Genomic DNA, 22,856 nt, shown 5'->3' with positions numbered 1-22,856 from the left:
TCTTTTGGGCCATACCCGACAGCACTCAGGGGTTACTCCTGGCTCTGCACTCAGAAATCGCTCCTGGCTCGGGGGACCATATGGGATGCCAGGAATCAAAGCCAATTCCTTCCTGGGTCAGTCGCATGCAAGGCAAATGCCTTACCACTGTGCTACCACTCTGGCCCTCTCATCCCTCTCACCTCAGAGCCAGCCTTGTTCATGGATAAGTCAGTCTAGAGAAAGCCAGGTCCTGGCATGTGCTTCCCTGGGGGACCCACAGAGCAGGGAGAACTCTCCAGTTCGACAGCAGGTCCTGGGAACCCTTCCCCAAGTCCTCTCATCCCAGTTCTTGGAGCCAAGGACACATTTCTCCCAGAAAGAACCAGACCAAGTTCATCCAGGACAAATTCACCATTTTAATGTTTTCAGAGACACTTCAGGGAGGGGAACAGGGAACTGAGAGAGAGGGACAGACAGACAGATACACCGAGGGAGTCTCCTGGAGATAAGGCTGAGGAGATGTTTAACTACCCAGCACAGACAGAGCATGGAGCACAGTGGGAAGCAGAGGGGCAGGACCTGGAGTCAGGACCCAGACTCATCCCTGACAGTTCCCCTGGTCAGCACCTGAGCAGAACTCGGGCTTTACTGAGCCCTGGAGTGGGCCCATGGTGAAAATTCTGCAGGGGGAAGATGTCCTCCCTGTCCTCTTGAGCAGAGAAATGGGGAGAAACCCAGTGGCCCCTGGGAGTGCTGGTCCCTGTCTCTACTGGCTCTATGCACACATGGGATTTCAGTTATAGAACACTTCTTCTTCATCTTCCTCCTCCTCCTCCTCCTCAAATGGGGGGCTGCAGTCCACTAATAGCAGAGATCCCTGCAGGCCGGCACCTCCCTCGGGCCCTGGGTCCCCAAGTTGCTGCTCTCCAGGTTTGGAGATCTGGGGGTCAGCCACTGAGATGGGGGGCTCCTCAGGGGAGGGCCATCCATCCCGGGAGAGGCCAGAGGAGGAGAAGGCCAGGAGGCTGTCGTCCAGCGAGAGGCCGCTTCGAAGGCTGTCCTGAAGATAGACGCTCTCCAGATCTAGAAAAGCAACAGGAGGGAGGGGAACAAAGGGGGCTGCTCCCTGCCCCTCACCCCTGCAGCAGAGCCCTGGGAGCTCAGGCAAGCTGTGTGAATGCTGGGCAAGTCACTAAACCTCTCTCTGTCCAGGAGGCTGCCTGCAATATGCAGCAGGGTCATTCCCATGTGCTGGACCTTAGATCCTCCCAGGTTTTGAGAATCAACATCTCCCATCTTCCTCGGGGCCTCCTCCCCGTCCTGCTCCTCCCAATCAGAGGGAGGAGGAATACACAAGACAAAGGATGAGGTCACCCCTACCCTATAAAGATTTCACCCCAAAGACTTGGACTCACTAAACCCTTAATGGAAACCTGGGTGTTGAGACAGCTGCTTGCTGTTGGGTGAAGAACCTGACTCCTGTGCCTCTATTTCCCTAAATTACTAACAATAGTAGAAGGACCTGCTTGCTAGGGCTGCAACGAGGTGATATGGAGCATCACTGGTGAGCACTCATCTTAGTCCCCCATCATCACTAAGACTAGCATCTCTTCCTTATGTGCCTGCTGCTCCTCCACAGGTGAGCAAGGACCCATTTCACAGTGAAGGAGGTAAGACTGAGGGAAAAGGCTGGTCGGAGGCCACTGCTATGTGTGGCAGTGGGTCGCCCAGCAAATATCAGCATCACGGATGCTCCCACCTTGGGGTTGGCCCACAAGCTCACAGGCCCGGACCTATGCTCCCACCCAGTTCCACCAGCTGTACCCTGAAGCTGGACAATGTCCTGGGGGCTGTTCATGGGGTGCAGTTCCTCGTCATCCAGTGAAGACCAGGCGCTCAGTGTGGCCTCTGTGATGGCAAATTGCTCAGCGACCCCTGGAGACAGAATGAAAGCCAGCTCAGGGAGGGCTCAGGGGGACTGAGGCTGGGCCCAAGACCCCACCATGGCTGTGCCCTCCTCCCTTTGGCCGTGTCTCCAGATCCCACTGACCTGCGGCGAAACGTGCCTCGCGCAGCTCGTCCGAGAGGCAGCAGTAGTGCTCGTCATCGTCCGGGGACAGCTGCCAGCCAGACCGCTGGGCCGTCCAGCCCTTCCACTCGATGAGGTGGGCCACGCGGCCACGCGCCATGGCTGTGGGCTTTGTGATGTGGTCCTTGATGCTCTGTACCACTCCTGGCGCAGGAGAGTAGCAGAGTGATTCACACACACACACACACACACACACACACACACACACACACACACGATCCCCAGACTCCGGACCCCAATAAATCAGGCCATGCTTGTACCCTTGGTGCATTCAATCCAGATGGCCCATGACCTCACAGCCCACCAAAGAAAGCCCCGTGCCTCTCTACTTCCTTATGCCCAGACAAAGTCTAGGATACCCAGCTCTAAGGCCTCCTCAACTTTATTTTCATTCATTCATTCATTCATTCATTCATTTATTTTGGTTTTTGGGTCACACCTGATGCCGCTCAGGGGTTACTCCTGGCTCTATACTTAGAAATCACTCCTTAGGGGCCGGGCGGTGGCGCTAAAGGTAAGGTGCCTGCCTTGCCTGCGCTAGCCTTGGATGGACAGCGGTTCGATCCCCCGGTGTCCCATATGGTCCCCCAAGCCAGGAGCAACTTCTGAGCACATAGCCAGGAGTAACCCCTGAGCGTTACCGGGTGTGGCCCAAAAACCAAAAAAAAAAAAAAAAAAGAAATCACTCCTGGCAGGCTCGGGGGACCATATAGGATTCCGGGACTTGAACCACCGTCCTTCTGCATTCAAGGCAAACGCCTTACCTCCATGCTATCTCTCTGGCCCCCCTTTATTTATTTATTTGTTTATTTATTTATTTATTTATTTTTGGGTCACATTCAGCAATGCTCAAGGCTTACTCCTAGTTCTGTGCTCAGGGATTACTCCTGATAGGTTCAGAGGTTTCTATGAGATGCAGAAGATTAAATCCAGGTCAGCTGCATTCAAGGCAAGTGCTCTGCTCATGGTAGCATCTCTTCAGGCCTGATTCCCTCACCTTGTGCATGCCATCCCAGTCCTGCTCCCCATCTGTGGTCCTGGTCCCTGGCTGCTTCTTTCTCTTCATTCCTGTCATGTGAGTCAGGCCCTTCTGTGCAAGGAGGTCCTTCCTCTTAATGATCCATCAGTTTTACCCATCCTCCCCATCCCCACTAAGGAGAAAGTTCTGGAGAGATCTACTGAGCCAGGGTGAGGGCTGGTCCATTAAAAGGGTCCTCTGGGGTATACCATGCAGGGAAGGCTTCCTGGAAGAAGTGATGGACGTTTATCCTTTTTTGTTTGTTTGTTTTTTGTTTTTTTGTTTTTTGGGTCACACCCGGCAGTGCTCAGGGGTTACTCCTGGCTGTCTGCTCAGAAATAGCTCCTGGCAGGCACGGGGGACCATATGGGACACCGGGATTTGAACCAACCACCTTTGGTCCTGATCAGCTGCTTGCAAGGCAAACACTGCTGTGCTATCTCTCCGGGCCTGGAAGTTTATCCTTAAAGGCCAGTTGAGTTGGACAGATGGAGGTGAGACTGGTCACTATTTCTTTTTTCTTTCTTTTTTCTTTTTTTTCTTTTTTTTGTTTAGTTTTTGGGCCACACCTAGTGGCACTCAGGGGTTACTCCTGGTTCTGCACTCAAAAGTTTCTACTGGCAAGCTCGGGAGACTATGTGGGATGCCGGGAATTAAATCCGAGTCTGTCCTGGGTCGACCATTTGCAAGGCAAATGCTCTACCACTGTGCTATCACTCTGGCTTCCAAAGAGACTATTTCAGAGATGAGAAGAAGAGGAAAGAAGGGAAGTGGTTATGAAGGGTGAGATCTGATGACCCTGACAAGAGCCAGAAGAAGGTGGAGAAATGGCACTGTGGGGAGCTGAGGGTTTGAGGCCATGCTGAGGGTTGATTCTCTTTACAGTCAAGGGGTGTCATGGCAGCTCGAGGAGCAGTAGCACAAAGGCAGCAGATTAGAGTGTTATTTAGATAACATTTGACTGGGTAGAGACAAGCCCAGGGTTCAGCAGGGACCCACTAAAGGTACAGAGAGGCAGGACCAGGGTTGGGCAGAGTGGGGAGGAAGGCCCTTATCACTCTGAAAAGCAGATAGATTGCATGTGTAAGTGGGAGGAGGGTTAAGGACACCCCGCCTCCCCTGTGTGCTCAAATGAGGGAGCACACAGAGTTCGGGAACATCCAGGGCAATGTTTCAGGACAGACATGTATGTACGGGACATGAGGGAGACAGGGAGGTGGAAGGGAGAACCCAAGCCGGTGAGTGTTGACTCCCAGAGAAGGGTTTGGGAGGAGCTGCTTCAAGGGATCCCTGAAGGGCAGGTGAGATGGAGAAAGAAATAACAACTCAACTGGCCTTCAAGAACAATTTCCCATCACTTCTTCCAGGATGCCTTCCCTGCATGGTGCACCCCAGAGGACCCTTTTACTGGACTGGCCCTCACCTAGGCTCAGTAGATTTCTCCAGAGTGAGGGATGGAAAGATAGTAAAGTGGGTAGGTGTTTGTCTTGCATACAGCAGACCCTGGTTCAATCCCCAGCACCCTATATGGTCACCCAAGCACTGTTAGGAGTGATTCTTGAAAGCAGAGCCAGGAGTAAGTTCAGCACCAAGAGATGTGCCTCAAAAATAAAAAACAAAGAATAATAAAATGTGGGGGCCAGAGAGATAGAACAGTGGTAGGGCATTTGTCTTGCACAAGCTGATCCACTACAAATGGTCATTTGAATTCTGGAATCTCGTATGGTCCCTTGAGCTTTCCAGAAACGATTCTGAGCAGAGAGCCTGAAGTAACACCTGAGTGCCTCTGGGTGTGGCCCAAAAGCCAAAGAGACAAAAAAAAAAAGAAGAAAGAAAAAGAAGAAAGAAAGAAAGAAAGAAAGAAAGAAGGAAGGAAGGAAGGAAGGAAGGAAGGAAGGAAGGAAGGAAGGAAGGAAGGAAGGAAGGAAGGAAGGAAGGAAGGAAGGAAGGAAGAAGGAAAGAAAGAAAGAAAGAAAGAAAGAAAGAAGAAAGAAAGAAAGAAAGAAAGAAAGAAAGGAAAGAAAGAAAGTAAGAGAAAGAGAAGAAGAAGAAAGAGAAGAAAGAAAGAAAGAGAGAAAGAGAGAAAGAGAGAAAGAGAGAAAAGAAAGAAAGAGAGAAAGAAAGAAAGAGAAGAAAGAAAGAAAGAAAGAAAGAAAGAAAAGAAAGAAAGAAAAGAGAGAAAAGAGAGAAAGAAGAAAGAGAGAAAGAAAGAAAGAGAGAAAGAAAGAAAGAGAGAAAAGAAAGAAAGAAAGAAAAGAAAGAAAGAAAGAAAGAAAGAAGAAGAAAGAAAGAAAGAAAGAAAGAAAAGAAAGAAAGAAAGAAAGAAAGAAAGAAAGAAAGAAAGAAAGAAAGAGGGGCCGGGCGGTGGCGCTAAAGGTAAGGGTGCCTGCCTTGCCCTGCGCTAGCCTTGGACGGACCGCGGTTTCGATCCCCCGGTGTCCCATATGGTCCCCCCAAGCCAGGAGCAACTTCTGAGCACATAGCCAGGAGTAACCCCTGAGCGTTACCAGGTGTGGCCCAAAAAACCAAAAAGAAAGAAAGAAAGAAAGAAAAGAAAGAAAGAAAGAAAGAAAGAAAGAAAGAAAGAAAGAAAGAAAGAAAGAAAGAAAGAAAGAAAGAAAGAAAGAAAGAAAGAAAGAAAGAAAGAAAGAAAGAAAGAAAGAAAGAGAGAGAGAGAGAGAAAGAGAGAAAGAGAGAAAGAGAGAAAGAGAGAAAGAGAGAAAGAGAGAAAGAGAGAAAGAGAGAAGGAAAGAAGGAAAGAAGGAAGGAAGGAAGGAAGGAAGGAAGGAAGGAAGGAAGGAAGGAAGGAAGGAAGGAAGGAAGGAAGGAAGGAAGGAAGGAAAGAAAGATTTCTTGAAAGGAAGGAAGGAAGGAAGGAAAGAAGGAAGGAAGGAAGGAAGGAAGGAAGGAAGGAAGGAAGGAAGGAAGGAAGGAAGGAAGGAAGGAAGGAAGGAAAGAAAGATTTCTTGAAAGGAAGGAAGGAAGGAAGGAAGGAAGGAAAGAAGGAAGGAAGGAAGGAAGGAAAGGAAGGAAGGAAGGAAGGAAGGAAGGAAGGAAGGAAGGAAGGAAGGAAGGAAGGAAGGAAGGAAAAAGAAAGAAAGAAATTCCCATCTCAGGTGCTGCTCTGGGCCCCGTCTGATGAGAACTGGAAAGACCTCTCCAGGTAGATAGCTGGGAAATGGGGCTTCTTCCTCAGAACCAGTCATTTCCTTCCCCCAGGAAGTCAGGTTGCCCTGCAGTTTACCGATAGCTGAACCCACCAACCCTTCTGGAGGCTATTTCACTTTGCCCCCTCCCTTGGCTCTGAGGACAGCAGAGGGCAATGGTGCCTACCCACAAGGGATGAGGTGGCCAGGGCTGCCACATTGTAGCTGCTGGAGCAGGACCTGGAGTCAGACAGGTAGCCGCTGGTGGTCTGGAAGCACCTCTGTTGGGAAAGAAGAGAAATGGGGTGCAGAGAGTTGTGAGACAACTACCACCCCATTCCCCACCCTCCCCATCCTCTGGCCAGTGGGCAGGCCAGAGGAGCCCTGCCAGCTGCCATAGGGCCTTCCCCATCCTTCCCCCAGGGTAGGCAGGAGCATATCCTATTGGACCAGGACAGTGGCTCCGCTGGGGTTGTCTACACTGGGGAACACTGGGGGACCATGTCCCCCATGGACCTGCCGTGCACGGACCTGCCAAGGATCCCAACAGAAATCCATCTGTTTGTCCTGCAACAAGAGGAGAGAGAGGATGAGGTGGGGCCTGTGCTCTGCCCACAACTGCACCCTGGAGCCCTTCAGGAATGTGGGGTGTGGGCAGAGGGTGTGATCAGTTACTGGGGTTCTCTAATTTGAGGTCAGAGCTGGCCCATTCATGCACGGAAAGGAGTGCAAGGGGGATTTGTCAGGAGAGGTTGTGGGCGCAGGGCACAGGTCAGAACTGTGTTTGGGTGTGAGTGCCATCTCTGCCCAGCTGGGGGTCTGCTCCGCTCAGAGGTCCAGTGTCTTCCTCTGAGTGGTGGTGAGACCATCAGAGATGCAGACATGACACCAAAGTAGGTAGATTGGTGCATGTTTGCATGCCGGTTCATGTATGAACACAAGTGTCATGAATGTATTGTGTACATATACCTGCATGCAAGCTTGCATATAAATGTATGTGTGTGATGGTATGTGTTGTGTATATGTGTGTGTATGCCTGGGTGCATATATGTGTATATGGCTGTGTTTGTGCAAGTGTGTATAGGTGTGAGGATTGTGAGCATGTTACAGTGTTTGTATGTGTGTGTTTTGTAAATCTGTGCGTGACTATGAGTTTTAATCATTTTATCAATCTAGAAACAATGACCACCGGACTCTGTGATCCCTCCAAGATTTTCCTGATCAAGGTAGACAAGAATTCTATTTTTTTATTTTTCATCTTTCCAGGAGGCAGCTGAGGAGGGGGCTGGTCATGAATGTGTTTCCCACAAGTCTAAGTTCATTTCGTCAGGAAGCCCTTCAGTGTGTGTTTGAGGAGGGGGGGGACTCTTTCTTTTTCTTTTTTCTTTTTTTTTTTTTTGGTTTTTGGGCCACACCCAGCGGTGCTCAGGGGTTACTCCTGGCTATCTGCTCAGAAATCACTCCTGGCAGCCACGGGGGACCACATGGGATGTGGGATTCGAACCAACCACCTTAGGTCCTGGATCAGCTGCTTGCAAGGCAAACGCTGCTGTGCTATCTCTCCAGCCCCAAGGGGGGCTCTTTCTAAACAAGCTGGTCCAACCTCTTTGAGGTGCTGCCCTGTCAGACCTTAGTCCTGCAGGAAACCAGCTGAGGAGTGCTGACCCCACAGGAAGGTTTGACAGGGAAGGAAGAAGTGCTTTCTGGCCACCCCCTCATGGCAGGAACCAAGGTAGCAGGGGGCTGTGGGATCACTTACCTTGCCAATGACATGGTCTGGAGCAATGGAGGGCAAGTCTGGGCTCAAGGAGTCCATGCCTTGGGGCACAGGGGGGTCCTTGTGGGCACTTGTGAACAGATCTGGGAATAGATAAGAGATAAGAGATAGAATAGATAAGAGAACTTTGGGGGAGCTTAGTGCTTTCCTACTGGGGGTTCTGGGAGGTGGGTATTACTAATAAGGTTATTGTGTAAAAAGCAGAGATCCAGACCCAAAGCAGAGAGGATCCTGTCAGCTTCCCTCCAGCGAGCCTGGTCCTAGGGAGGGAGTGACTAGCCCATCATCATGCTTCTTACTGTTCCCACTAAGTCTCCCCTCACCTCTCTTTTCTTCTCCTTCCTAGTCTAGCCCCATGGAGCTCTCCACTCCACCTCCTTCCCTGGCACCTTCACTTGTCTCCTGACCAGCTGAGTTTCCCTGGTCAATCCTTTGAGCTCATCTTTGCCCCTGCCCTTGGCTGCCAATCCCCATTCTTCAGCCCATGGAACTGTCAACTTCTAGAGCTGGTCACAGGCAGGTTTGTTCTGTGCTCACTGAGGCTATACAAAGGTCACTGCTCTGCTCCTTCTATGATTCAGTTCTGCTTCCTTTCCAGATCTATTACCTTTGGCTCTCTCTGAAGGGAGTGTTTTGGGTCAGAGTGATAGGAGAGCAGGGTACTTGCCTTGCATGAACTTGACCTAGGTTAGATACCCCCAGCATCTCATAAGGTCCCTGGAGTATTGCCAGGAGTAACCCTTGAGTACTTCCAGTTGTGACCCAAACCAACCAGGAAATGTTGAACTGGATGGAAGATGAAAATTTTTCTCCAGGAGCTGGAATGATAGCACAGCAGGGAAGGCACTTGCCTTGCATTTAGCCAACCCTGGTTCGATTCCTGGTACCCTGTTGATACTAGCCGGTTTTCATTTGGCCCTATCCAAGCCCTTGGGGGGGCTTTGTTTTCTCAATAAAGGCCGCTTAGGAAGCCCAAAGGGGAAGAAGCCATCTTGGCTAGCCATTCCTTGTTCCAAACTGTTGACTTGTGAGTGATCAGCTTGCGGTGTGAGTTCCTGGCCTATTGTTTTTTTTCCCAATCTTGTGTGGATTACATAACAATTTCTGCATCGGAATTATTATGGGATTTGCATCGCTTGTCCTACCTGGATTGGGGGCATGGGAATCCCTCTTCTTCACTGGAGATTGTGAAACACTTGACCTACAATTTCACAGTACCCCATATAGTCCTCTAAATGCAGCCGGAAGTAATCCCTGCTTACAAAACCAGGAGTAGCCCCTGAGTGTCACCAGGTGTGGTCCCCAAATAAAAAGACAAAAAAGTAAAGAAAGTACCCCTGAGTTGATTGTACACAACTTCTGAGAGACTGAGACCTTTGACCTCAGAGCACAGAGCCAGACTGATTCCTTAGCACTGCTGGGTGCACCCCTATAATAGTAGTAAATATAAAAGGAAGCAGTGAGTTCTGGGGCTTAGTTAAAGTTAGTTAAAGTTAGTTGGGGGCTTAGCTTCAAGAAGCTGTCTAATGGGGGTACACCCTGAGAAGGAGCTGTAAGTGGGGGCATAGGTTGTAGGCTCTGGAAGGAAGATAAAAAGAGTACTCCTGTGGGGAGGTCTGCATAACTGAGGACAGATGACACTGAGGCTCATTGGGGACTCAGGAAACCAACGGGGATGTCTGCCCTCCTACTGTGTTTGTTTCACAATCCAGGCTCCTCCTTGAGCTCTGAGCTCAGGTTCCCTCCAATCTCCCAGCCTGGCTGACCCACTCACAGGCTTCAGCCAATCACAGAGCTCTTGGGGCTGGAGTGATAGGGCAGTGGACAGGACATTTGCCTTGCATGCAACCAACCCGGGTTCAATCATAGGCATCCCTGTTCAATTCAGGAGTGATTTCTGAGCGCAGAGCCAAGAGTAACTCCTGAGTGCTGCCAGGTGTGGCCCCAAAACCAACATAAATAAATAAACAAATAAATATAATCATAGGATCCTGAGTGCTAAATTCAGAACAATTGAGAGAAAAACTGTTTTTTGTTTTATCTTTTTTTTGGGGGGTTACTCCTGGCTCTGTACTCAGAAATCTCTCCTGTTAGGTATGGGGGACCACATGGGATGCCGGGAATCAAACCGGGGTCCATCTGGGGTTGGCAGTGTGCAAAGCAAACACCCTATCGCTATGTTATTGCTCTGGCCCTGTTTTGTCTTTTCATAATTTTTGGGCCATACCCGGTGACACTCAGGGGCTACTTCCAGCTTTGCATGCAGGGATCACTCCTGGCTGCATTCAGAAAACATATGACAGGAGAGAGACAGACAGACAGACAGAGAGGAGAGAGAGACAGAGAGAGAGGAGAGAGAGAGACAGAGAGAGACAGAGAGAGGAGAGAGAGACAGAGAGAGAGAGAGAGAACATATGGGATACCAGGAATTGTTTTTGTTTTTGTTTTTGTGTCACACCCGGCGGTACTCAGGGGTTACTCCTGGCTCTGTGCTCAGAAATCTCTCCTGGCAGGCTTGGGGGACCATATGGGATGCCGGGATTCGAACCACTGACCTTCTGCATGCAAGGCAAATGCCTTACCTCCATGCTATCTCTCCCACCCCATGGGTACCAGGAATTGAACCAGGGTTAGCCACATGCAAAAAAAGTGCCCTATGCACTATAGCACTGGTCCTGGAGGAAAACTTTCATCCTCCATCCAATTCAACATTCTTCTTTTGCCCTCTAACCACTCTAGTCAATCCCAGACACACTTCTTGCTGCTGCTTCACACCCCCAAATCCAGTCCCTTTCTCCTCTGCACCTGCCCTCCTCTTTGGAGCCCTCTCCTCAGACATGTTGAGATCTGACTTTGAAGAACTGGGGAAATGTGGCAAAGACATTCACACCTGTCTGAGCTTTTGTGGTCTCCATGGCCTCAGGCCTCTGTGGGTCAGGCACCCACACATCCATACATTCATTTCCTCGTTCTTGCCATGGTTACTGAGTGAGTTGGGCCCTGCAGAGCTGCAGCTGTGAGGGGGAATGAAGAGCACATTTCCCAGCCCCACAGAGCCTGTATTCTGAGAGACAGAAAACAAGGAAATTGGGAGGAAGCACAGGGTTTGGGGCATCTAGCATGCCCAGAACCCAATCAATACCCAGAATTTTATAGTTTCCCTGAGCATCACCAGGTATGGCCCAGGCAGTCTCACATTCTTCAGCCTTTACATTCAGCCATTAGGTCTGACTGGCCAAGAATCGACAGGAGTGACCTAAATACCCAAAGACCCCCTGAGCACCACTTGGGAGGACTCTACCCTGGAAAAAAAGAAAGGGAACAAAGCAAGAGAGCAGACCCCTTATGGGAGCAGGGGTGGCATGGGAAAAGAGGAAGAAATGAGGACAGGTGTCATAGTGATTAAAGAGGGCCACCTTGGGGTGGCCAAAGAGTGAGCCCAAAGTGAGATCTGAGGAGTGAGGGATGATGGAGTGAAAGTGTGAACTGGGACCTCAGGAGGCCTCCCCAGAGGAGGGCGGCAGGACCAGGGCTAATGCCTGAAGCAGTTTGCCTCAGCCTGCCTGAGGGGGCCAGCACAAGAGCTGAGTGTCTGCCATGAAGTCAGGAGAGGTGGGGGTGGGGACTCAGGACTCTCTTAGGTTAAGTTGGGTCAGTTCTCTGGTGAGTCATTTGGGAAGCTCTCCCTACAGATGCCCATTGGGGATCCTCACCAGCCATCATGATCCCTCACCTCACTGTTCTATACCTTCCAAGTCCTGTCACACCAATTGGTCATTTCTCTCTCTCTTTTTTTTTTTTTTTGGTTTTGGTTTTTGGGTCACACCCAGAAGCGTTCAGGGGTTACTCCTGGCTCTATGCTCAGAAATCACTCCTGGCAGGCTCACGGGACTATATGAGATGCCGGGATTCAAACCACCGACCTTCTGCATGAAAGACAAACGCCTTACCTCCATGCTATCTCTTTGCCCCCCCCCCCCATTGATCATTTAGCATTTAGCATCCAGAGAAACCCATGCTTATTTTAGTTTATTTATTTATTTTGTTTTGGGGCCACCCCTAGCAGCACTCAGGGGTTATTCCTGGCTCTGTGTTCAGAAATCCTGGAAGGGTCAGGGATGCTGGGTCAGGATGTTTGGGGGACCACATGAAACAACAGAGGATCGAACCAAATTCCATCCTAGGCTAGTGTGGGCAAGGCAGACGGCTTACTGTTTGCGCCACCGCTCTGGTCAAGGTCTTTTTTTTTTTCTTTTTTTAAATGAAATCGAGTCGAATCAAATGGAAAATTAGATCACTGCAAAGTGAGTTTAAGTATTGTCTCGCAAAGTTCCTGCTTAAAGGGCTCAGATGTACATGCGCACACACACATATATGCAGACATACCCACATGTGCACATACATGCATAGGAGAGTCATTCTCTTCGTGTGGCAACCTGGTCACAATGCAAAACTACACTCATTACTCTGGGGTTGAGTCAAACAGGTTTGACAATTAGCGCTCTTTATTGGGGATGGGAACCTCCAGTAGTTCCTGGCACTCTACTCAGTGACCACTCCTGGAGGAAGGAGCTCAAGGGACCGTCTGTGGTGCAGGGATCAAACCTAGGTTAGTCATGTACAAGGCAAAGCGCCTGACCCACTATACTATTGCTGTGCCTGGAACGTTATCACTAAGGTTCCGGGAAACATGAGCTGGGACCAGCCAAGGTGCAGACAGACACCATGCTTGGAGCTCCAGGCTGCCCTTGGGAGTGCAGAGGGGTGCTGGAATATTCCGTGAGCCTCAGCCATCTGCTGTTTTAGGACGCTCACCCACAGCTGGGAGAGGAAGAGGAAGCATGGAGGACACTGGGAGGTGGTGATGCAGAAACAAGGTCATCTGTCCAGGTGGATGAGAATTTGGAGGACTTGTGGCTCCCAGCCCCTCTCCAGCTTTTCTACCCACTGCCTCAGTTGGGGTGCACATGCCTCCTCTAACACTGCCTTCTCCCCCTGAGGACTTTGGCCCTGTGATGTCACAGGCTGGTTGCCATGGAGACGTCAGGTAATGATCCAGCCCAGGGTGAAATCACAGGCTGCACTTTGCCCAGCTGGGACCGCCAGCCACGTCACCATCGGCAACTGGAAAAACACTGAGTTTCCTGTGGGGTGGGGACTGGAGGGCAACGTGCGGGGACCTCAAATTTCTGGGGGCATGTCCTCTCCCTAAAGAGAGCCATGGGGAAACTCCTTTCCTTTCCCAGTTCACAGCCTGACCTCAAGGTCTAAGACCCCCTTCTTAGACCAGCTCTGCCTCCTCCCCCAGAAGCGACATCCTCTGGTTGCTACGGCAACGGAAGGGGCCATCTTGATGGTTCAAAGAGACTGGTAGCATCCAGATGTCTCCTCCTTTCCTCTATTTTCAGCTGGAGCATCTCTCCACTGTCCCCCAAGGATGCTTCCTGCCTTCCCTCGCCAGCCCCCTCTTTGGAATTTAGCGACCCAGACAATCCCTTTCTGTCTAACCTATGCCCCTTTTGCTGCAAGTCACCTATGCTGACCTTCTCTGCTTCTGCTTGAGGGAGACATAACTGCAACATATCCCTCACTCAGCTCCTGTCACCTGCATCCTTCTAGCTCCTTGAGTGGTCCTCTGGAACTCCATGTCCTAGTCCATCTGTCAGCCTGGTTATCAAATTCCCCAAGAGCACCTCTCTAGACTCCGCACCCCTAGGAGGGCACCGAGGATGTGTGGTTAACCCTGCTCTTTCCCAGCAGCCCGGAGAGGGGGAGCCTTCTACATACAGGAAGTAGTGACAGTCTGGATGCCATGGACCCCCCCACCCTAGAATGCAAGGACAGTGCAGCTACTGCAGATACCAGCAGGGTTTAGGCTGTGATTTGCCCGCCTCTGTCCTTGGCACTGTGGAGAACACTGGGCAAGGTGCTTCTTTTTTTTTTTTTTTTTTTTTTTTTTTTTTTTTTTTTTTTTTTGGTTTTTGGGTCACACCTGGCAGCACTCAGGGATTACTCCTGGCTCCATGCTCAGAAATCACTCCTGGCAGGCTCAGGGGACCATATGGGATGTCCGGGTTCGAACCAACAACCTTCTGCATGAAAGGCAAACACCTTACCTCCATGCTATCTCTCCGGCCCCGGCAAGGTGCTTCTTACATAGTCTCAGACCTGGGTGTAAATCTGCACTGTCCCCTGCTGGCTACAGGTCTGTGACAGGGCATGTGACCCAGCCTGGGAGCTATGAAGCTGTCACCTAGGAAATGAGAACAGTGGCGCTCACCCGGCAAGGGCAGCCTCCTGCCACCAGTGACAGCTGCTCCTCCAATCTCCCTCCTCCAGAGCAGGGACAGATCCCAGGTCACCATCCCTCTGGTCCTGTGCCTGGGGCAGGACCTTGCTCTGTCCTGGGGGCTCTGCAAAGTGGAGTCCTCGTCCTCTGCAGGGTGAGTCATGGCCGAGCAGGGTGTCCCCGGGAGCTTGGCAGAAGCCTCGACTGGACAGACTCCCAACCCCAGCCCCCCCGGGGCATTTGTTTGTAGGTCACTGAGGCCACAGAGAGGTGGCCTCATCCTTGAGGCAGTACAGCTCAGAATTGTCTGTGGTAGAGGTGTCCCCTTCATTCCCCACTCATGGATGAGGGGAGGGCAGCAGCAGTCTCCTATCTAAGATTTTCTGCAGACCCAGCAACTTTCTACTTCCCATGCCATCTGCAAACATTTGGCTCATAGTCTAAAAAAGCCTCATGTCCTCAGACAGGCCACTTACTAGCAGCAGTTTTCTCTTTTTTTGGTGGGGGTGGTAGTGAGGGGGCCACAGCTGGATATCTCAGGGCATCATTCCTTAACTTGTTCAGAGGACCAGATGTGGTACTGCAGATTGAACCAGGGTTGGTCATGCACAAGGCAAAAGTATAGCAACCCCTGTACTACTTCTCAGGCCCCATTACCTGTAGGGTTTTTTTCCCTTAGCATCAGGGGTGGGGGATTTAATGAGCTACAGAGACTTGGATCAGGATCACTCCTAGCTCTGTGTTTAGGGATCATTCCTGGTGGTGCTCAGGGGACTAGATATGCTGCTGGGAATTGAATCTAGGTTGGCAATGTGCAAGGAAAGTACTCTACCCACCGTGCTATTCATTCTATACCTGCAGTCTTCTATTTTTTTTAATTTTTATTTTTAAGTTTTTGAGCAATGCCTGGATGATTCTCAGGGGTTACTTCCCTTTCTTTGGGGGGGGGGTGTCACACCTGGTGGTGCTCAGGGGTTACTCCTGGCTCTGCATTCAGAAGTCACTCCTGGCAGGCCCAGGGGCAATCATATTGGAGGTCGGGATTCGAATGGTGGTCTGTCCTGTGTTGGCCGTGTGCAAGGCAAATGCCTTACCACTGTGTTATTGCTCCAGCCCCAAGGGGTTACTTCTTGGTTCTGTGTTCAAGATTACTCTTGGTGGGAGCAGAGAGATAGTGTGGCAGGGAAGGCTCTTGCCTTGTATACACAGCTGACTGGGTTTGATCCCTGGCAACTGATATGGTCCCCCAAGTACTATCAAAAGTTATTCCTGAGTGCAGAGTCACAAGTAAACCCTAAGCATCACTGGGAATGGGGGGAAAATATATATACACATATATATGTATATATATATCCTTTATATATTCGTTAGTGGCTGAGCAATAGTTCAGAGGGTTCAATCCCTGACCCAGGTTCAATCCCTGGCATTCCATATGGTCCCTGAGTCCTCCAGGATTAATTCTTTTTTTTTTTTTTTTTTTTTTTTTTTTTTGGTTTTTGGGCCACACCCGGTAACGCTCAGGGGTTACTCCTGGCTATGTGCTCAGAAGTTGCTCCTGGCTTGGGGGACCATATGGGACACCGGGGGATCGAACCGCGGTCCGTCCAAGGCTAGCGCAGGCAAGGCAGGCACCTTACCTTTAGCGCCACCGCCCGGCCCCCAGGATTAATTCTTGAGTACAGAACCAGGAGCAAGGTCTGAACACTGGGCCAGGTGTGACCCAAAACAACAACAAAACCAATAATTACTCCTTGCTAGCTGTGGGGACCATATGGGATGCTGGGGATAAAATCTGGGTTGGCCATGTGCAAATCAAGTGCCCTACCTGCTGTGCTATCTCTCCAGCTCCCATACCAGCAGTCTTAATAGGCAAAGGTGGCCTGCGGCAAGTCTTTGCTGTCTGTGTCAGGTGCTGTTCTAGACTATTTCCTTTGTGCTTTTAGTCTCTCTCTCTCTCTCTCTCTCTCTTCTCTCTCTCCTCTCTCTCCTCTCTCTCTCTGTCTCTGTCTCTCTCTGTCTCTGTCTCTGTCTCTCTGTCTCTCTCTGTTTCTCTCTCTCTCTCTCTCTCTCTCTCTCTCTCTCTCTCTCTCTCTCTCTCTTTCTCTCTCTCTTCCCACCCCATCTCTCACCTCCCAAGTGGTGCTTAGAGCACCCAAGGACTGTTCCTGGGGATCTTGGTCAAACAGGTAAACCTTTGATGAGAAGCCTGAGGATTCCGTGCTCTGGGAACCATGTTTTTGCCAGAGATTGAGGAAAAGTTGTAAGGTTGTTCACATACAAGACATGTCCCTCAACCCTGTTACTATCTCTGCAGCCTGTGTTTTCTCTCATGAACCTTCACAACAACCCTGCAAAGTAGGTCCTGCTCTGGCTATTTCACAGATGGGAAAACAGAGGTTCAGAGAAGTTAAATCACTTCTGCTAGGTCACCAGCTAGCAAGGAACAGAGATGGGGTTCACACGTAGGCGTGGCTGAAATTATGATGCTCAGGTTCCCATCACTAACTAGTACTGAGGGGATTCTGAGAGGCCTTTTTTTTTGGGGGGGGGAGGGTCACATCCTCATTACTTAGGGTTTACTGAGGGATCACTCTTGGCAGGCTCAGGGGAATATATGATATGCCAGGGGTCAAATCCAGGTTAGGCAAGTGCTATCACTCCAGCCACTCCAGGCCGAGTGTGTGTGTGTGTGTGTGTGTGTTTCTATGTGTGTGTAAATGTTCTGACACCCATTAAATAACTCCAAGGGCAAGGCTGTGCCTCCCCGATCAGACTGAGACCTCAAAAAAAGGGCCAGGTCCCATTCGTTCAGTTTCCCTGCAGTGTCCACAGTCAGATGCTACTCACTGCTTTGTCGGGGCCTTCAGTGAGACAGTAATTGGGGCAAAGAGTGGTGGGGTCACAGTCAGCAGACACTGTGCAGGGCCCCCAGGCATGTCCATGTACCATGGACAGTCAGATGTGTCTGACCAAATTATTATTATTATTTTGGTTTTTGGGTCACACCCAGCAGCGCTCAGGGGTTCCTCCTGGCTCTATGCTCAGAAATCGCCCCTGGCAGGCTCAGGGGACCATATGGAATGCCGGTGTTTGAGCCATCGTCCTTCTGTATGCAAGGCAAACGCCTTACCTCTATGCCATCTCTCTAGCACCCTGACCAAATTCTTGTGGGCCACAGGGGGATGCTCAGGTGACAGATCCAACCTGACCTTGCATGCAAAGCTTTCACTACAACCCTTTGAGCCCCCTCCCCAGTCCCAGACATCTGATATAGTGGGGGAAGATGTATAATCGCTAATTTCTGCTCTCACAACCTTCTCAGTCTAGGCTGACACCAGGAAGCTGTTGGTTGGTCTGAGGAGAGGGATGGGACAAGAGCAGATACACAGAAGTATCCAGAATGGGTGCTCAGAGAGTCTGGAGCTAGAGAAAGGACAATGGGGCCAGGCAGTCACTGACTACTGGTCTATACAGACTATGCAGCAGTGGCAGCAAAGCCCAGAGCAAACATTGACCACTTGCATGATCCCAGATGGTGGATTTTGAAAAGCAAGGTCTCAAACACTTGCAGCCCCTCCATGTGGGGAACAGGAGAAAATGAGGGACAGGGGTTCACACAGAACTGGATCCAAACTCTGCCTCTGTGTCTGTGCTTTGTGACCTCAGTTAAGACACTTTCTGGGGCTGGAGCAAAAGTAGAGCAGGTAATGGCATTTGCCTTGCACACTGATGACTTGGTTTGATACCTAGCAACCCAGAAGTTTCCCTGAGCCTACCAGGAGAGATTCCTGAGCTGCAGAGCCAATAATAACTCCTGAGCACCACCAGATGTGGCCCCCCCAAACAAACAAACAAAGCGGTTTCCTATCCCTGAGCTCTATGCCCCCCCCCCTTCCAGAGCTGATGAGGACTAATTATGTTAGGAGAGCAAAGGCTATGTCAGATACAGGGTAAGTGCCCAGCAAACAAATGGTTTAAAAATGATAATGAAAAAAAATGGATAATGAGAGCCAGAGTGGTGGCTTAAAGGACTGAGTGCATGCCTTGCATGTGAAGAGTTTGGGCTTGATCCCTAGCCCTGTGTGTTACCATGAGAACTTCTGGAATCAACACCTGGGTAGCGTGCCATGAGTAGCTCCAAAGCAGAGCCAGGTGTGACCCAGAAAGCAAAAAAAGAAAAAGGAAGTAACTGCTGGAAACAGCATTTGGTGCCCTAGTCTGCAGCTCCAGAACTGTCTGCTCTTCTTTCTCCCTCTCTCTTTCTGTCTCCTTGCTTTCCTTTGCCAGTGCCAAGAATGGACCATTGACCACATGGCCTCATGTAAGCAAGACCTCTGAGTCACATCCCCAACATTTCTTTTCTCATGACGGGCACCAGAAGCTTCAGTTGCTTCAACCTTCCCAGCTAAAAGGGTCTGGATTAGTTGACTGCACAGAAAGGGAATAGTAAAAATAGAAAATGGGGCCAGTGATAATATGGGGGTTAAGGTACTTGCATCTTGCATGCACTCAGCTCTGGTTCTGTCCCTGCACCACATATGATACCCCCAAACACTGTTAGGAGTGATCTCTGAGCATTTCCAAGAGTAAGCCCCAATCATCTCCTGGTGTGACACCCCCCCTCAAAAAAAAAGAAAAACAAGAAGTAGAGGCTGGAGAAATAGCACAGCAGGGCATTTGCCTTATACACTGGATGGATGGTGGTTCGTTTCCCAACATCCCTTATGGTCCTCTGAGCCTGCCAGGAGCATTTTCTGAGTATAGAGCCATGAATAACCCCTGAGCACTGCCGGGTGTGGCCCAAAAACAAAACAAAACAAACAAAAAAAACCAAAGCAACAAAAAAGAAGTAAACAAGGGACAAATTAAAATAGAAAACAAAGGCCAAGCTAATACTTAGGAGTGTTTTCTGCACCCCACATGTCCTAGGGCAATGACCCCTCTCCCCCACACAGCAACCATGGGCCAGGGAAATGGGCCTGATGCCCATGTCAGAGGTGAGAATACTGAGATGCAAATACAGGTGAGAGAACTTGCAGAGCTCATGAATGACAAACAGTGAAGGGGTGGTGTGAACCTGGGCCACCAGCTCTTAAAAGTCTGTGCCCTCCTCTCAGGTCCATCACACTTAAGGGTCCCTGATGTTGGGACTTGGGGCCACTCCAGGGATGGGGTTTGAGGAAACTGTAGGTAGGTGCAGACTCTGGGCTCTGGGTATTAGCAAAAGACTACAGTTCTAGGTTTGACTGCAGGTCCTATACCTGGCACAGTGACTCACTGGAAGGAGGGGTCTGTTATTACTAAAAGCTGTAGGACAGGTGTGCATGTGTGTGTGCGTGTGCATGTGTGTGTATGTGTGCGTGCACACGCGCGAACACGCATACAGGGCAGAGGGGGCTTAGGAACCCATCAAAACTGAAGCTGGAGTAGAACAGAACAGAACTGGCAGTGAAACAGACCAGGACGGTCCCTAATTCTGGGAGCTGTCTGCGACCTTCCTGGGACCCAGGATGGACTCTAGCATGAGTTTCCATCCTGCCTGTGTCTCAGCCATGCAGCCCTGGGCAATCATTTAACTCCCTCTGTGCAGTCTCCTCCTGGTTAAAAATGGGGGCTGTGATAGGCCCCAAATGTTTCAGCCAGAGGTAAGCTAGAGACATGTGGAGATCAAGAAGATCAGTGACAGAGAGGCCACACTCAGGGACTCAGCTGCTCTTTTTCTGGGGTTACAGGGATCCTCACCCCAGCTAATCATGGATACTGCCTTAGTGCCCATGACATTGCTTGGCATGACCTTGGCAGGCCTCCCTCCTCTGCCTCACAGGCCTGTGGCTCACAGGATGTCCAAACATTGGGGAAAAGATATGGGCTCCATGAAAATGCTGAGTGCAAGGTCCCCAATACCTTGTTCATGCAGAGCCACCGAGGATTCAGGGTCCACTAGGATTGCCAGGTGATCAACACCTTCAGCACATTCATTCTTAAGCCCACTTCCTCTTGGCCAGTTGCTGCCCACTCCAAAGCAAGGGTCATCACTGCCTGATGCCACAAACATCAGCCTAGTAGTCAAGTCAGCATGTGGACTTCCTGAAGCCTGATAGTGGGGACCTCTTACACCCTGATATTCCTAAGCTCTGAACTCAGCTCCCTTGTGGGCTGCAGAGCAGAACCCCTCAGGGACCAGAGGGCTGAGAGGGACTCTGTGCTCTTTCTTCAAGATCCCCCAGGACAAGTTCCCTCCTGTAGCCTCCCAGCTGCAGCCCTCCCCACAGAGCTTATTTGCCCATCTCCTCCTGGATAAGCAGTAAGAACATGGGAGTGAACTCCCAAGACCCCAGGGTTAGAGGTCAAATGATGGAGCATCAGCTCTGGCTTGATGGAGTCAAGGGAAGTTGGGAGAAAGAATGGTTCAGCCCAGCTTCCTCTCAACCATGGCAGAGGCCCTGGATTAGGGCACACGCCCACCCCACCCCAAGATCAACTGTTTCTCAGCTGCCTATTGGACACAGGAGGGGGTCCCGAGATCAGTTTAACTACCCCCAGGCTCTGAGTAAGATTGCCCCATGCTCCAAGGCAGCTAGCTCATTCCTGCTTGCCAGGCCTTGGGGAGAGTGAGTGGTGGGGTTCAGGCATGGGAGGCTCAGGGGGTGTCTTCCAAAGGCAGAAACAGTGCAGATAGCCTCATGGAAGACTGGGGTCAGCAGCAATCTGTCCCATTCTATGGCCCTGACCAAGGTGGGGCTGGTGAGGAGGACAGGGCGAGGGAGGAACTGAGAAATCACCTCGCACCTGTTCCTTCCTTTCCAGGACTCCAGGATCTAAAGACAGTGGCAAGTGGTGGTGGTGGTGGTGGTGGGGAGACACAGGGAGCCATCAAGCTAATACGGCCTGTTTGGGGGCGGTGTGGGAAGGAGAGTCCCCCCAGAAAAGCCGCTCCAAGGCACTCGGCAGGGCTGGGGTGGGAGGCGGGGAGAGAGGGAGGCGCGGCCGGGACCAGCACCCTGGCGGGGTGTGGTCGCCAAGGGCTGGGGTTGCAGTGACCTCCCCGCTGCCTCCCCGCACCCACCCGCCCAGCCCGGTCCCCCTCTGGGCACCCAGTCCCCGGGGGCATTTTGGCGCTGGGGTGCAGGACGGAGGGAGGGTCGTTGCGCCCCTCCCCATGACCGGGCCACCACCCCGCTTGCCTTGGGCCGAGGCGACGCTGCCCACGATCTGGAGCACGACCCCCGAGTCCCGCCCGGCCCGCGGCCCCCTCACCTCGAGACACGCAGGAGCCCATCACGGGGCTCTGGGTGCGCGGCGCCGGGCGCTCATGTCTCCGCGGGCCCCGGAGCGGCTCGGCTGGCTCCGGCGCTCGCTCGCTCGCGCGGCCGCCCTGGTCCCCGCTCGCGTCCACGGCCGCCGCCCCGCGCCGCGTGCGCTCCAGCGGGCGGGGGGACCCGGGGGACCAGGCGCCGCGCCCCGCCCGATCCCCGCCTCCCCCGCGCGCACCTGTTGTCCCCAGCGGGGCTGGGGGGTCCCCCGGGGCCAGGGCACCCCGGGAGGCTTGGGACCGCGGGGCCGTGCTGGCCTGCTCTCCCCTCCCCGCAGCCTTTGGGGACTGAAGGGGGCTGAAGGTCAGTAGGGGGCGGGGAGCGCCCCACTCGGGGACGCACAGCTCCGCGTTGCTCTAGCTGCGCCCCTGGCAATGCCCCCTGGTGCCCACGGAAAGGGAAGGGGGTGCGCCCCTGTGAACGCTCAGCTCCACTTTTTTGGGGGCTCCAGGGCATTGGGGAGACCAAGGGACACTCGCACCTCTGAGCCTATAGAGAGGCTTCTGGGCCCGGAGAGATAGTACAGCGGTGTTTGCCTTGCAAGCAGCCGATCCAGGACCAAAGGTGGTTGGTTCGAATCCCGGTGTCCCATATGGTCCCCCGTGCCTGCCAGGAGCTATTTCTGAGCAGACAGCCAGGAGGAACCCCTGAACACAGCCGGGTGTGACCCAAAAACCAAAATAAAATAAAATAAAATAAAATAAAGAGAGGCTTCTTGGGGAGGGAGGAAATGTCCCGTGGAACACACACACACACACACACACACACACACACACACACACACACACACACACTTTCAGTTTGTGCTCACACACATATACCTCCCCCACTTGCTTGTACATACGTTCATGCTCATACACAGAAATCCATATACTCACAATATGCACACACAAGCTCATGCATGCGCCCACAATCACATGCATGCTCAATGCTCCTCACACATATGCTCACACATGTCCACACACATGTTCAAACATGGCCACAAATTCACATACACTCACACGCTCATATCTATTCACATGTGTGCTCTTTTTTTTTTTTTTTTGGTTTTTGGGTCACACCCGGCAGTGCTCAGGGGTCACTCCTGGCTGTCTGCTCAGAAATAGCTCCTGGCAGGCACGGGGACCATATGGGACACCGGGATTCGAACCAACCACCTTTGGTCCTGGATTGGCTGCTTGCAAGGCAAACGCCGCTGTGCTATCTTTCTGGGCCCCACATGTGTGCTCTTACACACATTTC

General features: G+C 51.5%; 1 protein-coding gene across 1 annotated transcript; it reads right to left on the bottom strand.

Moving 5' to 3' along the window:
• Nucleotides 1–501: 501 nt before the first annotated feature.
• Nucleotides 502–21,694, bottom strand: FAM131C (family with sequence similarity 131 member C). Its single transcript, XM_049772101.1, has 7 exons — nucleotides 21,559–21,694; nucleotides 7,995–8,095; nucleotides 6,767–6,802; nucleotides 6,423–6,516; nucleotides 2,033–2,215; nucleotides 1,807–1,917; nucleotides 502–1,065 (listed from the first exon to the last, which is right to left on the bottom strand). Exons 1-7 carry the CDS (start codon nucleotides 21,578–21,580, stop codon nucleotides 776–778), a joined length of 837 nt encoding a protein of 278 aa, XP_049628058.1. The 5' UTR covers nucleotides 21,581–21,694; the 3' UTR covers nucleotides 502–775.
• Nucleotides 21,695–22,856: the final 1,162 nt, after the last annotated feature.

This window comes from Suncus etruscus, chromosome 4 (assembly GCF_024139225.1).
Source record: "Suncus etruscus isolate mSunEtr1 chromosome 4, mSunEtr1.pri.cur, whole genome shotgun sequence".
Lineage (NCBI taxonomy): Eukaryota > Metazoa > Chordata > Mammalia > Eulipotyphla > Soricidae > Suncus > Suncus etruscus.
Note: the sequence above shows the minus strand (reverse complement) of the source record. Positions and strands in the feature narration are given on the sequence as shown.